This window comes from Dermacentor albipictus, chromosome 6, assembly GCF_038994185.2.
Source record: "Dermacentor albipictus isolate Rhodes 1998 colony chromosome 6, USDA_Dalb.pri_finalv2, whole genome shotgun sequence".
Lineage (NCBI taxonomy): Eukaryota > Metazoa > Arthropoda > Arachnida > Ixodida > Ixodidae > Dermacentor > Dermacentor albipictus.
In genome coordinates this window covers 103,508,701-103,526,443 of record NC_091826.1, presented here as the reverse complement: position 1 = coordinate 103,526,443, position 17,743 = coordinate 103,508,701, and the positions used below count along the sequence as shown (strand labels likewise).

Sequence of the window (17,743 nt, the reverse complement as noted above, 5' to 3'; positions counted from 1 at the left end):
GTTTGTGAACGTTCATGGTTATATTGCGCTTAGTTTTACACTGTCGATATGAAGTGAAAGACAGGGCATGGACATACGTAGCGCAACGTATGTCCACGACCTGTCCTTCACTTAATGTCGTCCGTGTAAAACTAAGCGCAACATAACAACGAACAGACAACAAAAGTATATCGTTTTCTAACGTGTTCCAGCGGTCGATCATGCTCTACGAACCGCTTGCGCCTGCCCGAGTATTCGGGCAACACTCACTTATACAACGACTCTGAGGAGGTATATTGTGGGAGGCCACCTAGTGGACTGTCCATTTCGGCCGCTGCCGATTGACTGGGGCCGCTCCTTTCTTCCTCGCTCGTACAGCTGCATCCAATCAACAGCGGCCTAAATTTGACAGTCCACTAGGTGGACTCCCACAGAATACCCCCACAGGTGTCCTCGTGCGCGGCGTGCAAGATCGTGCCCTGTGCTAAACGAGACAATCAGAACAGCTCGCGCGCGACGTCGTCAGCGGATGTGCGCCGCGCAGCAAAAAAAAAAGAAAAGGGAAAAAAATGAAGGCGGGGCCCGTGACGTATGCGCTACGCGATCCTCGAGCTGTGGTGTGGGAGAACGTAGAGAAGGAATCTTACTGAGGAAGGCGAGAAGGTGCAAGTGCAAAGAGTGTCTCTTGGCAATGGCTCTCGCCTCCTGAAACCATCGGTTCGCGGTACTGAAATATTTCTATCTCGGCTATTAATGAGCCAATCTGAAAATTTCTTGCGGCAGAACGCTCCCTAGAGAGCTCGTTCCAACTTCCAGCTTATAACAGATATTTGAATGGGCCGGGGTGAGGGTCCATTTAATGGAACTCTTTGACGCTGACTTAAAGCACTGGATAGGTGGTTCTCTTTATGGGCCGCTTTGATGCCGGAGTGTCTCACTGGGTATGTCAGCTGGTAAAGACCTCTTTTCAATTTAATTTAATGTTAATTTAGTGAAAACGTGTGTTGGCAACCACCAATCCGGGCATAGCTTCCTTTGCGGTTGTCGTGCAAAATGTAATCAATGCAACATACTATGGTGCTATGGTTACGAGTGTGCACGTGATATACGAGGCATTTCGCATCATCAAAAAAGGTTGCATCGGTGAGTTTGCCTGCGATATCTCTCCTCACCTAGGAACTCGTGTACGTTGCACTTGGATGATGGCAAACATTTGTTTGCGGTCTTTTTTTTTTATTCTTCGTCATGGCTATTTTCCTGAAGTCGTCTACGTTTAGACAAAGAACAAATAATTATTTAGTTTGCGGACAGCCGACAGCGCAAATTGGGAAAGGACGATAGGAGAGGGTGGTGGACGGTGTTGCATATGCAAGCAAGAGACGCCGCGAACACGCACAGTGAGCAAGCGCTGCGGCGTTGAAGCACAAGCGGGAATGTAAGTGTCGATACAACGTTCGTACACCTAATAAGCCGAGCTTCGACAAGTATGTGTCAGCATGCGCCCCACACATTTATTGTCACTGCTTTGTGCAAACCTATTGGTACCGAAAATATCGTGCAGCAACTACGAACAAAACTCATATTTTAGGACCTAACTCGTTGCAAGCGCTCCTTATATTTTGTTTTAGCATCACTACTAGTATAGTGTTTCAGAAGACACACATTGTGGAAATTTTCGCACGCACTGGCTCGCCATGTCCTTCAGAGACCAGACGCAGGATTCTGGTTGTTTGCGGTGCTAGGTCGCGCCCAGTGTTCGCAGGGTAGCGCGGAAGGGAAACGTCGTTGCTGTAGGCACCACTCGTATAGAATTAGTCGCGATGCATTTTGTCGCCTTATTGCCGAATTTTTATTTCGTGATATCAATCTCGCATGAACACTGGACGTTGATGTTCTGCTGCCCTACTACCGCTGCCCTGCTGCCCTCTTCGAACCATCAAGCAGCTTTTCGGAACCGCGAGCATCCTCCACCTGACAGCCGTAAGTCGTGTTGATTTGCTGACCACACACACACACACACACACACACACACACACACACACACACACACACACACACACACACACACACGCACACGCACACGCACACGCACGCGCGCACACACACACACACACACACACACACACACTATGGCAAAGAAGTCCGACACGGCTGTGGACGACACGAAGGACGTTGACAAGAAGATGCAACAGCGTAGGCTTAGCCGGTACGAAACCAGGAACAGCGTCTAGCCCGAGCCCCACTTCAGTAGCGCTGGCGATCCGGCTGCGGAACTCGGCACGGCGCACTTCTTCTTCCTTACAACTTCCCCCCTCGCTGAAGACGGAGCCGCACAGGAGGCCTAAGGCGTGGTGAGGACGAAGGGCTCGTGATACGGCTTGAGCCGATCTACGTGCACAATTTCGCGGCCTCGGCGGCGCAGGTCCGTAGGGGGCGTCAGAGGTTCGATAGCGTAGTTCACAGGAGAAGTTTGGCGTAGAACCCGGTAAGGTCCATGGTATCGGGATACGAACTTGGAGGAGACACCTTGTGTCGAAGTAGGAGGCACCCACAACCAAACAAGAGCGTCAGGCGAAAACTGGTGGTGGGGGCGCCCGTCGTCATGACGAAATTTCTGTAGCCCTTGTTCTTGCGTTGTAAGGGAGCGAGCTAGTTGCCGACATTCTTCTGCATACCGGGCGGCTTCGGAAGCCGGTGTACCCTCTGATAAGTCGGGACGGTAAGGGAGAATAGTATCGATGGGAAAGGATGGTTCGCGGCCATATAGAAGAAAGAAGGGAGAAAAGCCCGTCGTTGACTGGGGTGCCGTGTTGTAGGCGTACGTGACATAGGGAAGGATGAGGTCCCAGTTGGTGTGGTTGGAGGCGACATACATTGAAAGCATGTCGCCAAGAGTTCGGTTAAAGCGCTCTGTCAATCCGTTTGTTTGCGAGTGATATGCACTGGTACAGCGATGAATGATGCGGCATTCAGCGAGAAGTTCTTGAATGACGTCGGCGAGAAAGACGCGACCTCGGTCACTCAGGAGTTCGCGGGGAGCGCCGTGACGTAGAACGAAGCGGTGAAGCAGGAAGGAAGCAACGTCACGAGCCGTCGCGGCTGGTAGAGCGGCCGTTTCTGCATACCTCGTGAGGTGGTCTACAGCTACAATGACCCAGCGATTGCCAGCAGCTGTGTATGGCAGAGGCCCGTAGAGGTCTATCCCAACCCGGTCAAAGGGCCGCGAAGGGCATGGCAAAGGTTGCATTGGTCCAGAAGGGCGGCAAGGATCAGGCTTGCGGCGTTGACATTCTGTGCAAGAGCGAATGTACTTGTGCACAAATGTGTACATACCACGCCAATAAAACCTATGACGTAGTCTGGTGTAGGTCTTGAAGAGACCAGCGTGTGCGCACTGAGGGTCGGCGTGGAAAGCGGCGCATACATCCGCGCGGAGCTGCCGAGGTATTACAAGCAGCCATTTGCGGCCGTCGGAACTGTAGTTACGGCGATAGACAATTCCGTCGCGGATGGTGAAGTGCGAAGCTTGTCGGCGTAACGCTCGGGATGGTGGGCGTGCAGGTGAATTAGAGATGGAATCTATCAAAGACGAAATCCAGGAGTCCTTGCGCTGCTCCAAAGCCATGTCGACAGAAACGAATGGGAGAAGTGGGTCGTCTAGGACAGACACACTGACAATGTCTGCGTGGACAGGCGAGCGCGAAAGAGCGTCGGCATCGGCGTGCTGCTTGCCTGCGCGGTAGACAACCCGGATATCGTACTCTTGGAGCCTCAGTGCCCACCGGGCTAGGCGGCCGCAGGGATCCTTCAGAGACGACAACCAGCAAAGTGCGTGGTGATCGGTGACGACATCGAAGGACCGGCCGTACAGGTATGGGCGAAATTTTGTGATGGCCCAGATGATCGCGAGACATTCTTTTTCCGTGACGGAATAGTTCGCTTCAGCTTTCGTCAGAGTACGGCTTGCGTAAGCAACAACATATTCTTGGCAGCCGAGCTTTCGCTGGGCGAGCACAGCGCCAAGACCAACACCGCTAGCATCCGTATGGATTTCCGTGGGAGCAGTTGGATCGAAATGGCGCAGTATCGGTGGTGTTGTGAGCAGGCGACGTAGCGTCGCGAAGGCATCATCGCAAGTCGGGGACCACGCGGAGAGATTGGGGTCTCCCCGAAGAAGCTCTGTCAGAGGTGCCATAATCGAAACGAAATTTCGAATAAAGCGGCGGAAGTACGAACAGAGGCCAATGAAACTGCGCAAGTCTTTTAGAGACGTCGGCTTCGGGAATTCTTTAACAGCACGGAGCTTAGCGGCATCAGGGAGAACGCCGTCCTTCGACACGACATGTCCGAGAATTGTCAGCTTGCGTGCCCCAAAGTGACATTTTTTCAGATTTAGTTGGAGGCCAGCGTCACTGAGACATCGTAAAACCTGCTCCAAGCGGTGAAGGTGAGTAGGAAAATCTGGTGCGAACACTACTACATCATCCAAATAACACAAGCACGTGTTCCATTGGAGTCCTCGAAGAATAGTGTCCATCATCCGCTCAAAAGTCGCGGGCGCGTTGCAAAGTCCGAATGGCATCACACGAAATTCATATAAGCCATCTGGTGTGATGAAAGCAGTTTTAGGCTTATCGTCTGCAGCCATAGGCACCTGCCAATAACCAGAGCGTAGATCGAGGGAGGAAAAGAACTCTGCACCTTGTAAGCTGTCGAGGGCGTCGTCGATCCGCGGCAATGGATAAACATCCTTTCGGGTTATTTTGTTTAGGCGACGGTAATCCACGCAAAAGCGGATGGAGCCATCCTTCTTTTTAACTAAAACAACTGGCGATGCCCATGGGCTGTCGGACGGTATAATGACACCACGCTTTAGCATGTCACCTACTTGCTCATCAATGACGCGTCATTCTGTCGATGAGACGTGGTAGGGTCGCTGCCGTAGCGGTGAGTGAGAACCGGTGTCGATACGGTGACATACAGTCGTCGTTCGGCCCAGAGAAGTGCTGGCTGTCAAAAGCAGGGCGAAATTTCTCGAGGAGACGGAGAAGGTCATGGCGTTGCGTGGGGCTTAAGGCATTGTCGATGACGTGGCTGAAAACGTCTTCAGGCGGTCTGTCAGGTACAGGACTACAGTAGAGGGTGTTGACCTCTGACGATCCAACAGGAAGTTTCGACGTGGTAATGGTTTCGTAAGGCTCCACAGAGCCGAGAGACTCCCCGCGAAGCAACGCAATCGGGAATGGGAAGTGGTTGTGTATAGGAAGGTGAGTAGCACCAGCTTGAAGGCTAAGTAACGCAGTTGGGAGTGGTGAGAGGTGGCGGTGAACGAAAGCAGTGGAAGGCGTGAAGAGTACGATAGAGTCGGAGGCAACGGAACAGGATACAGGTGCCAGAACGTATGCGTGCGGAGGTATATGGATGTCGTCAGTGAGGGACAACTTGGTGCAGGAAAGCGAAACGTCATCAGATATGGCATTGCCAAGCGAAGAGAAGGCGACTTCCGCACGGGAGCAATCAACAACAGCTTGGTGACGGGAGAGAAAGTCCCAACCTAAAATAATATCGTGGGAACAGTGGGGAAGAACGACGAACTCGACTGTGTAGAGCACTCCTTGAATTTCAAGTCTGGCGGTGCATGCAGCCACCGGCTGGACGTGCTGTGCTGTGGCCGTGCGGAGTAAAGGACCGAAGAAAGGCGTCGTGACTTTTCGTATTGAGCGGCATAGTTTTTCGGCAATTACAGATATGGCGGCACCGGTGTCAATGAGGGCAAGCACAGAGACTCCTTCAACAGCGACATCAATAACGTTGGGCGGCGAAAGAAGAGGGCTTGAGCGTTGTGACGATGACGCAGTTCTTGCCTCGGGAACTGCGCCACTTATGGTATCTTCGACTGGTCGCCTGTATGCCCCGAAGCAGAGTCGGGTAGATCGCGCGTTTCCCGAGCTCAAGGGTAGAGGACAAGCGCGCAAGCCGAACGTGCGACTCACTCTCGGAGGAGGAAATTGCCGATGCGAAACCACGTGACTACTGCCAACGTCCGATGATTCGCCTATCCAAAGCTCCCGGCGCTGCCGGAAAAACCGGTGGACGTGCCGGCGGGACGAGCGTTCGTCGAGACGCCAGCATGCAGTGGCCTAGGTTGCCAAGGTTACGGTGGGCCGTCGCCAACAGCAGCGACGCGGCGCTGCGATGACGTTTCAATCTCGATGACTGCTCCGACGACAGGGCTCGGAGCGCCTCAGAGCGCTCCAAGAGGGAGGAGAGCAATCGAGAAGAACCAGCCGAACGCAGGGCGCGCACCCTCTTTCAACCAGCCGAAGACAACGCCGCTCGCGAGAGCGCTCTAGAGCGCTCAGAAACGACCAGCCGAAGATAGCATTAGTTTTCCGTGTCAGCGGTAGAGGGACGTCGACGCATCGGGGAGAGCGAGCGACGACGAGGAGAAGGAGAACGGCGGTCGGAAACTGGGCGAAGGCTTGGGCGGGGAAGGGGTAAATCGCGGTCTGGTGCGTAAGACGACGGATGGTCGTACGCGGCTGTGCGTGGGTCATCACGTGGATGAAGTGGACGGCGGCGGCACAGGCGTGCGACGTGCCCGGGAATACCACACGAATAGCAGATGGGCCGATTGTCCGGTGTGCGCCAGGGATTAATCACTCGATGGGCTGGAGGTCGTGGCGGCGTGGGCGTAAAAACAGGGCTAGGCATCGGAGGCGAAGCCCGGAAGGTCGGTGGTTGTGGTCGTGGTCGTGCGACGGCGTCGGCGTAAGTCAAAGGGGCGGTGAGTTGAGGCGCCCGTTCCAGAGGAAGGACCTCGGACACTTGTTCTTCTATAACGTGTCGTAGGGTTGGGCTAAGGGACGAACTTCACTCTGGTGGGTTGGAGATCAGGGAGAGCTGGCGAGCAACTTCTTCCCGGACGAAAGCCTTGATTTGCGAGAGGAGGGTGGCATCTGGAAAAGGAGAGGTCAAGCCGGACAACGATTCCTGATGGGGAACAGGACGGCGAGTGAGGAGGCGTTGACGGCGGAGCTCGTCATAGCTTTGGCACAGTTCAATAACTTGTGCAACAGTAGATGGGCTCTTTGAAATGAGCATCTGAAACGCGTCCTCGTCGATACCCTTCATGATATGCTTGATCTTATTGCCCTCACTCATGGATGCATCGACGCGTTTACAGAGATCGATGACATCTTCGATGTAGCTGGTAAAGTTCTCACCAGGCTGCTGAGAGCGCGACTGCAGACGCTGTTCGGCACGAAGCTTTTGCACAGCAGGGCGGCCGAAGACCTCGCTGAACTTTGTCTTGAACACCGTCCAGATTGGAACTTCGCTTTCGTGGTTCCGAAACCACAAGTGGGCAATTCCGGTGAGGTAGAAAGGGACGGTGGTCAATTTCGTGATGTCATCCCATTTGTTGTTCCGACTGACGCGTTCGTATGATGAGAGCCAGTCATCAACGTCATGGTCGTCAGTGCCGCTAAAGATAGGAGGGTCCCGCTGGCGGAACATGCCGGGGCATACGGTAGACTGGGGAGCAGGTGGTGGTAAGCTCGTGGCGCTTTCGGTGGTCATGATGGCAGGGTGAGTCCGGCTGCGCAATTCCAGGATTGCAGGAGACCCAGCAAACCTCCACCAATTATGGCAAAGAAGTCCGACACGGCTGTGGACGACACGAAGGACGTGGACAAGAAGACGCAACAGCGTAGGCTTAGCCGGTACGAAACCAGGAACAGCGTCTAGCCCGAGCCCCACTTCAGTAGCGCTGGCGATCCGGCTGCGGAACTCGGCACGGCGAACTTCTTCTTCCTTACAACACACACACACACACACACACACACACACACACACACACACACACACACACACACACACACACACACACACACACACGCACACGCACACGCGCACACACACGCACACGCGCACACACACGCACACGCGCACACACACACACGCGCACACACACACACGCGCACACACACACGCGCACACACACACGCGCACACACACACACACAGACACACACACACACACACACACACACACACACAGCGCAGTATATGGTCCAAGTGTTAGAAAATCGGGCTATTGTGTTGACCGAAAAAGGTTCGAAACGAACCATCGGAGCAATTTGAGCCACTGAGTATTATGTTGCAAGGTGCTCTTCAAGAACCTCTTTCCTATCTATAGCGGTCATGATATGTTACGGGATAGGGTATGTAGTGCTCCTTAAAGGGCCCCTCACCAGGTCTGGCCATCTTTAGCTGACAAACGCCGGGCACACAATGCGCGCTAACGATCGTGTCTGCTAAGTATTACGTTGCTACGCGCGGCGTAAAGATCTGATATTTCAAACCGAACGCCGTCTTCCCGGCCGCCGCGCTCCAAGCCGGAGGTTGACGTACGCTTGCTACCGCGCCTACATACACGTATCCGTGCTTTGACGTCGCCCGGGGTGACCGGTGACTTCGAGAATTATTCAAGGCATCATCTGTTATTTGTGCAATATGTCGCTAGAATAGACGAACTAAAGCTTAGAGCAATAACAAAACACAAATGAGATATCTGCGTGTTTTCGTTTTACTTCACACCGCAGCAAGGGAGATGTACTTCCGTTTTTTCTGCTTCTTCCCACGTCGTGCGGTCGCGTGTCCAGACGACACAATCAATGAAGGGGGCTAGTTTGTGAACGTTCATGGTTATATTGCGCTTAGTTTTACACTGTCGATATTAAGTGAAAGACAGGGCATGGACATACGTAGCTCAACGTATGTCCACGACCTGTCCTTCACTTAATGTCGTCCGTGTAAAACTAAGCGCAACATAACAACGAACAGACAACAAAAGTATATCGTTTTCTAACGTGTTCCAGCGTTCGATCATGCTCTATGAACCGCTTGCGCCTGCCCGAGTATTCGGGCAACACTCACTTATACAACGACTCTGAGGAGGTATATTGTGGGAAGCCACCTAGTGGACTGTCCATTTCGGCCGCTGCTGATTGACTGGGGCCGCTCCTTTCTTCCTCGCTCGTACAGCTGCATCCAATCAACAGCGGCCTAAATTTGACAGACCACTAGGTGGACTTCCACAGACTACCCCCACAGGTGTCCTCGTGCGCGGCGTGCAAGATCGTGCCCTGTGCTAAACGAGACAATCAGAACAGCTCGCGCGCGACGTCGTCAGCGGATGTGCGCCGCGCAGCAAAAAAAAGAAAAGGGAAAAAAATGAAGGCGGGGCCCGTGACGTATGCGTTACGCGATCCTCGAGCTGTGGTGTGGGAGAACGTAGAGAAGGAATCTTACTGAGGAAGGCGAGAAGGTGCAAGTGCAAAGAGTGTCTCTTGGCAATGGCTCTCGCCTCCTGAAATCATCGGTTCGCGGTACTGAAATATTTCTATCTCGGCTATTAATGAGCCAATCTGAAAATTTCTTGCGGCAGAACGCTCCCTAGAGAGCTCGTTGCAACTTCCAGCTTATAAGAGATATTTGAATGTGCCGGGGTGAAGGTCAATTTAATGTAACTCTTTGACGCTGACTTGAAGCACTGGATAGGTGCTTCTCTTTATGGGCCGCTTTGATGCCGGAGTGTCTCACTGGGTATGTCAGCTGGTAAAGACCTCTTTTCAATTTAATTTAATGTTAATTTAGTGAAAACGTGTGTTGGCAGCCACCAATCCGGGCATAGCTTCCTTTGCGGTTGTCGTGCAAAATGTAATCAATGCAACATACTATGGTGCTATGGTTACGAGTGTGCGCGTGATATACGGGGCATTTCGCATCATCAAAAAAGGTTACATGGGTGAGTTTGCCTGCGATATCTCTCCTCACCTAGGAACTCGTGTACGTTGCACTTGGATGATGGCAAACATTTGTTTGTGGTCTTTTTTTTTATTCTTCGTCATGGCTATTTTCCTGAAGTCGTCTACGTTTAGAGAAAGAACAAATAATTACTTAGTTTGCGGATAGCCGACAGCGCAAATTGGGAAAGGACGATAGGAGAGGGTGGTGGACGGTGTTGGATATGCAAGCAAGAGACGCCGCGAACACGCACAGTGAGCAAGCACTGCGGCGTTGAAGCACAAACGGGAAGGGCGCGCGTGTGGCGATTATTTTCTCCACCTCCCGGCGCCTTCATCCTGCTTCTCTGGTGAAAGACGTTCGCCGGTCTGACGCACAAGCCATCTACGCTTGCGCGTAAGATGACAACTCCCGGCAGACCGCCGCTCGATGATGGGTCTTCCCCGCGCTGCGACGTTCTATTCTTTGTTCGAGTGACATATCAGCCGCAGCGAAGCGATCCCAATGCGAACCGTTACCGAATACGGCTCCCAGTCAGCGGGTGGAGCCCGTCGGCTTTCATGCATAACTCGTCAAAGGTTGGAAGGTGATCGCTGGCGCCCGCATACCTTCCTCAAAGCCAGATTACATGAGCTTTGGTGAAAACACAACGGATAGAACCATCGCTTACAGAAACTTCTGATATACATACGCAGGCGCGACCTGCGTATATATATATAGAAAGTGTGTGTGGGTGAGTGCGCGTGTGGATCGAGGCCTTGCGTCCATGCTGAACTGGTTCGCGTTCTTGATCCCGCCAGACACCCGCCGTGGTTGCTCAGTGGCTATGGTGTTAGGCTGCTGAGCTCGAGTTCGCGGCATCGAATCCCGGCCATGGCGGCCGCATTTCGATGGGGGCGAAATGCGAAAACACCCGTGTACTTAGATTTAGGCGCACGTTAAAGAACCCCAGGTGGTCGAAATTTCCGGAGTCCCTCACTACGGCGTGCCTCATAATCAGAAAGTGGTTTTGGCACGTAAAACCCCCTAATTTGTTTTTGCGGTGCCGACACCCTGCTGGACCCAGCAACTGGTGGGCGAACCAAAGCCAACTCTTGCCTACCTACCTGCCGTGAGTTGCAAGCCATGGTAAAGGCTCTGCCTTTACCATCGCTTGCATCTCACGGCAGGTAGGCAGTCATTTTCTTAAATATTAGCGTACCACAGTCAATCGCCAGTGGATACAAATCACCTTTCTTGTTTTTTTGTTTGTCTGGTGGTCATAAATCAGTGTTTATGTATGCGTGCATCGTGCACGTACTGGCATGTTTCTTTTCTGCCAACAATGAAGGTGTCCTGGGGATAGGCCTTCCAAGGTGGGTTCAGGTTTCGGGCGGGCTCTATGTCCTCGACCGTTGCTTTGCGCCGGAGACGTTCAAACTAATCCAATACCTAGGATAGACGATGTGATTAGATCATTTCACGAGAAAACAAGTTTATTAACTAACCGGAAGTGGTAACTTGAAATACCATGGTTATGGCAACCCAAGTAGCAACAGCAGCGTATCGGTTATTAAGATCAAATGTGATGTCATTACAAGCTCTATAAGGCGAAGGTGAAGTATTACACTTCACCCTATAAGGTGACGTGTAATACTTCAAATGCAAACGATGGACTAGATGTTGACGACAATAACAACCACGTGGGGCGAAATAATCTTCTCGTAAGGCTCTCTCGTAAGAAAACGAATGCTACGCAGAATGGGAGCACTTTGTTTGGGAACTCCTTTTAGACCACTTCAAAGTGAGCGCGGGCGACATAGAAGGAGCTCACGGTGCAAGTCCACCTGGCTATTATCGGCCGATCTTAGTCAAATTTCTTCATATCTAAAACAGACATTCTAAGGAACGCCTTGAAAAGTAAGACCTACCGCTCCGTAAGGTGTGGTTGGAGGAAGAGCTCTCACCAAAAGTTCAGCTTACCCGCACAAGAACGCACAAGAAAAAAAATGGAAAGATAGCGAGAGTTCGCCATGAGGAAAGGCAAACGGAAAGAAATGTTTGTACCTCGCTTCAGCTTTGTTTTTTTTTTTCGGAAATGAAATACCTTTTCCTTCCCGTCGCGGGCGGTGTTGTTGAGAGAAATATATTCGAAAATCTTGCGAATAAATGACGAATTAAGCAACAGGAAATACGCGAGACCGCGTATAGTTTCCTTGGCCATAGCAAAGTTTCGCAGCATATTCTCAAAATTTGATGCCTTAGAAACATTTGTGCATGTATAATGAGCGAATATCATCGTAGCTACAGAGACGTGGATTTCCAGAAAAATCGCAAATAGTGAACTATCGCTTTCGCCATTTGTGATTTTTCCCAAGACAGGCTTGAATCAGGAATCACAGTTGCAATAAGGAAAGAATACAACCCATCACTCATTGCCATAAACTCTGCGCATGAAGTTAACTCAGTCTGTCAGCTCACCTGAAATATATTCATATCGAATATAACATAATTATACATTTATACATAAATTAAAGGTTTCAAGGATTACTTTTCACTTCCTTGTATTTGCGAATTTATATGTGGGTATATGTATCTGTATGACGTCTCAACTAACATCACATCTCTCATCTCATAACATCGGTGACGTCTGCATAATCAACAGAACACACAACTTCCCACGATGGCATTACCTACAACCATATACATCCCAACTGCAGCAATGGCGTCCTACTTGGCTGATGAAAATGTCAACGAGACGAAGCAGGTTGCGCTCCCAAACACTCAGCGGTTTGAGACTGCTATGGGTCAAATAACGTGGAAATAGAACCAATCTGTCCCGTTAAATATCAAAGCGTTTTTTTACTGAGTTACTCTACTTCTGTGGAATACATCATTGGTGAATCTCTGAAGAAACTCGCATCTCCAGAAACATCGCCAATACACCTTGTAAATTGTGAAAGCAGACTTCATCTGGGTGTCTCTAATCAGGCCATGAGAGCATTACGCATTGATCATATGGCATCTTCATCATGATACTTATCGGCATGCTTGAATCAATACAAGACATAGCGGCAAGGTTCGTCGCATCATGTTACTCACGGAATCAGCGTGTCTATCCTGAAAAGAGGCTTAAAATATTGCCGTTTGCAGCACGCAGAAAACACGCCTGTTTATCACTTTTTCTCCAAACCTTGTGTCAAAACAAAGTACCCTTTGCCGTAAGCCAAATTCAGCAGTCTAAGGTGGCCTGATCGGCATGGGGAAGCAATGCGCGAAGGAACAGGGTCACAAGTTAACGAATGAAATTCACTACCAGCAGACTTAGTCACAGTAAGTCAACGTCTTTCCAAAATGCAATACTAGCGTATTTGCCAAGTGGAAAGGATTTTTGGGAAAACAAATGTATAAGAAATTATTCTTTTTCTTTGTTCAGGTCCATTACGAAGATGGTGCTTATTCTTTTACTAGCTACTACTAGCTTTTATTTGTCTTTTAGTAAGCTTACACGTTCGTACAGCTTGTTAAGGGTGTCATGTATTGTATGATTGCTCAAGTGGCTTTTTTGTACACAGATGGTGAAGTGTACTAGCTTATGCAGTTTATGACTTACTACTCAAGTGAGTGTTCTTTCCTATCAGACACCCCCGCCCCCTCCTACAATGTTCTGCAGCGCCGTTCATCATCATCATCAACCTGGTTACGCCCACTGCAGGGAAAAGGCCTCTCCCATGTACTAATTGTGGCCATGTTGTCCCTGCAAACTTCTTTACGTCATCCGCCCACCTAACTTTCTGCCACTGCCTGCTACGCTTCCCTTCCCTTGGAATCCAGTCCGTAACCCTTAATGACCATCGGTCATCTTCCCTCCTCATTACATGTCCTGCCCATGCCCATTTCTTTTTCTTGTCATTAACCCGCGTTTGTTCCCTCACCAATCTGCTCTTTTCTTATACCTTAAAGTTACACCCATCATTCTTCTTTCCATAGCTCGTTGCGTCGTCCTCAATTTAAGCGGAACCCTTTTCCTAAGCCTGTAGGTTTCTGCCCCATACGTGTGTACTGCTAAGACACAGCTGTTGTAACTTTAAACTATCTCATCCATATTAGTAAGGATATTGCGGGCTTTGTCTCTTAACACATACATCTGATTCTTGCCTATGCCTAGTTTCTTCTTATCTGCTTTTAGGCTTCCCCCGTTCCTGAGAGCTTGTTCAATTCTATCCATATGACAGTTCCTTATATCGGCTCTCTTACGCTTGTTGATTAACTTAGAAAATTCTGCCAGTTCTATTCTAGCTGCAGGGTTAAAGGCTTTCATACATTAGCGTTTCTTGATAAGATCTCTCATCTCCTGCGATAGCTTACTGGTATCCTGTCTAACGGAGTTACCACCGAGTTTTATGTCACACTCCTTAATCACGCCCATAAGATTGTCGTTCATTGCTTCAACACTGAGGTCCTCTCCCTGAGTTAAAGCCGAATACCTGTTCTGCGGCTTGATCCGGAATTCCCTCTTACCGCTAACTCATTGATTGGCTTCTTATATACCATTTTCTTCCGTTCCATCCTCATGTCTAGGCTAATTCGAGATCTTACCATCTCATATTCACTACAGCGCACCTTGCCGAGCATGTCCACATCTTGTATGATTCCAGGGTTAGCACAGAGCCTGAAGTCTATATCATTCCTAGTCCCGCCATTTGAGCTCCTTCAAGTCCACTTTCGGTTAACCCGCTTGCGGAAGAAGGTATCCATTATCCGCATATTATTCTGTTCTGCAAACTGTACTAATAACTCTCCCCTGCCATTCCTAGAGCCTATGCCATATTCCCCCACTGACTTGCCTCCAGCCTGCTTCTTGCCTACCCTGGCATTGAAGCCGGGAATTAGTCTAGTGTATTTTGTTTCGACTTTACCCATCGACGATTCCACATCTTCATAAAAGCTTTCGACTTCCTGGTCATCGTGACTGGATGTAGGGGCGTAGACCTGTTCGACCTTCAATTTGTACCTCTTATTAAGTTTCACAACGAGAAATTCCGCCCTTTTGTTAATGCTATAGAATTCCTGTATGTTACGAGCTATATCCTTATTAATGAGGAATCCGACTCCTAGTTCTCGTCTCTCCGCTAAGCCCCGGCAGCACAAGACGTACCCGCTTTTTAGCGCTGTAGATGCTTCTTTCGTCCTCCTAAACTCACTGAGCCCTATTATATCCCATTTAGTACCCTCTAATTCCTCCAATAACACAGCTAGACTCGCCTCACTAGATAACGTTCTAATGTTAAACGTTGCCTGGTTTAGATTCAAATTGCGGCCTGTCCGGAGCCAGGGGTTCTTAGCACCCTCTGCAGCGTCACAGGTCTGAGCACCGCTGTGGTCAGTTCCTTCGCGGCTGCTGGGGACTGAGGGCCGGGGTTTGATTGTTGTGTTCTTATAGGAGGTTGTGGCCAAGTACTGCCCCAGAGTGGCCGATCTTGCTCTGGGGAGAGCGTGCGTTACCGGTTCTGGTCACCGGGATGCGGCGGCACTCCATGCCTGTTTAGGCAATTTTTTCAACACGGGGATTCTTTTTATCCGGTATAAAATTGCGTGGCACCGGGATTCGAACCACGGTCCTCTTCCACGCGAGAGGACCAGGGGTCAAATCCCGGTGCCGTTCGAGTATATAAATAACTATTAAATGTATACATATATACATGTATATACTGCCACTAGGTGTAACGAGCCAGTGCTGAGACAGAAGTGACTGGAACGCGCCCTCGGCGTGAGATGGTCGCTGAAGAAGTAGAGGCTGAGGACGCCGGCTTGAGTTCTTGTACGCCATCTTGTACAACTGTCTGTCTCGTCGACGCCGGCTACATCTTCAATTGTCTTTTCGTGACAAAACTGGTGGAGGTGCGAAGTACGGTTCCTCTGGTGCCACAAACCCCTCCTGGTAGGAGCACCAGCCCCATACTAGTGGACATTTGGCCTGTGTTCACCGGGCCAGCAGGAGAATCCGAGGATTGCCTCCGGAGCTTCAAAATCTCTCCGCAGCAACATCGACGCCGCCACGGACCAGTATGGAAGGAACATCCGCACCTGTTTCGTCGTACTACTATCGCTTTTACTGAGCCAATGGCAGACGTTGCTGAAAGCTTTGCGTCTATAACAAAGGACAACCCAGCTCAGACACTCAGCAATAGCGATATCAATTCGGACCTTTCGGAAGAAAAGCAAAACATGCTGTGCGAGTGGTTACTTCGGTTCAAGTAGTGCTTCGCATCTTCTTCTAAGGTACGCCAGACGCCCATCACGAGACACCGAATAAACACGTATGCCGATTCTCGTCCCATATGACAACTGCCTTATCGCGTATCGTCGAAAGAGCGCGACGTGTTTAATGCACAAGTGAAAAGAATGCGGAACGATGACGTCATACAACCATCTCAAAGCCCTTGGTCGTCGCCGGTGGTCCTCGTTAAAAAGAAAGACGGAACGCTTCGGTTCTGTGTTGCCTATAGAAAGTTGAATAAAGTCACAAAGAAAGACGTTTATCCGCTTCCGCGGATCGATGATTCGTTAGATCAACTGCTGCGAACGAGGTAATTTTCATCCATATATTTGAAGAGTGGATATTGACAAATCGAAGTTGACAAACTAGCTCGCAAAAAAACTGCCTTTGTTACCCCGGATGCACTGTACGAATTTAAAGTACATCCATTCGGACTGCGTTGTGCACCGGCCACATTCCAGAGAATGATGGACACTGTTCTGACGGGTCTGAAGTGGCACAGTCGTATAGTATATTTAGATGAGATCGTCGTGTTTGCGGCGACCTTCGAAAAACATCTGAACCTTTTGGAGGTGGTATTTTAGGTGCTCCGCTCTGCTAATCTGACGCTAAAGCCAGAAAAGTGTCACTTCGATTATGAAGAGTTGAAGCTTGTCGGTCATCCGTAAAGCACTTACCGGCATCACTGACAAATTCCCTAACGCACCTATTCACCTCTTTGGCGATTTCAATTACCCTAACATTAACTGGCCTCTGCTTTCTGTAACCAACAGGGCACCGTTATCCGAAGCTAAACAATTTATTGATCTTATGCTAGACTTTAACCTGCATCAGCTGATATCACGCCCTACAAGAGGAGATAACACCCTTGACCTTATGCTCACATCTTGCCCTGATAGCGTAAGGAGCGTCACCACACTACCTGGTCTTAGCGATCAAAACCTCATCCATATCTGCATGACAATAGCACTGAAGAAAAAGTCACCCACAACAAAAATAATAAAAGATTACAAAAGAGCGGACTTTGACGCCATAAATAACGAACTCCAAAATTTTTTAAATGATTTTCAGCAGTCTTACTTATGAAGAACTGTTGATAGCAACTGGGAACTTTATAAGAATGTATTGCTCAACCTGGAAGCTAGATACATACCAACAGTTCTCGTGAAATCTGACTCTAACAATGAATGGTTTAATAAACGACTGAAAGCTCTCCTTGCTAAAAAGAAAAGGCTTTACCGAAAAGCCAAACTTACAAATAACTCGGAAACATGGGAAAAATACGAACTGTGCGCTAACCAATATATTCAGGAGCTGATGATAGCCAAAGATAACTTTTTTAATCATGACCTTCTGACGATTCTACGATCAAACCCCAACAAATTCTGGCGCTTACTTTCAGTAAAGACACATTCTAGACAGGTTGAACTAACAGATCGGGATGGTAATCTCATTATTTCTGAGAAATGCGCGTCAGCTCTTAACGACTACTTTACCTCAGTTTTCTCCATCACTAATGACACTCCCATTGAACCAATACCACCACTCCCAGTAAAATTAATGTCAGACATCAAGATCAACCCTGATGGCATATGTAGCCTCATTAATTCACTCAAACTAACCACCTCAGCCGGGTGTGATGGAATCGACGCCAAAATACTAGTTAACACCAGTAACATTTCTAGCCAGGTACTAC

General features: G+C 49.7%; 1 protein-coding gene across 8 annotated transcripts in view; it reads left to right on the top strand.

The window, feature by feature from the left end:
• LOC139061313 (uncharacterized) overlaps window positions 1–17,743 on the top strand; it is a 413,371-nt gene that overhangs the window by 29,339 nt on the left and 366,289 nt on the right. For 6 of the 8 annotated variants that reach the window (XR_011515359.1, XM_070541142.1, XM_070541148.1 and 3 more), the window contains one exon: window positions 1,921–1,959. Coding sequence is in view for 7 of the 8 variants with exons in the window: in XM_070541142.1 (XP_070397243.1) it covers window positions 1,921–1,959 (39 nt within the window). In the remaining variant the exon portion in view is untranslated. The remainder of the gene's footprint in view (window positions 1–1,920; window positions 1,960–17,743) is intronic. The other 2 variants (XM_070541145.1, XM_070541147.1) reach the window with 1 other exon arrangement.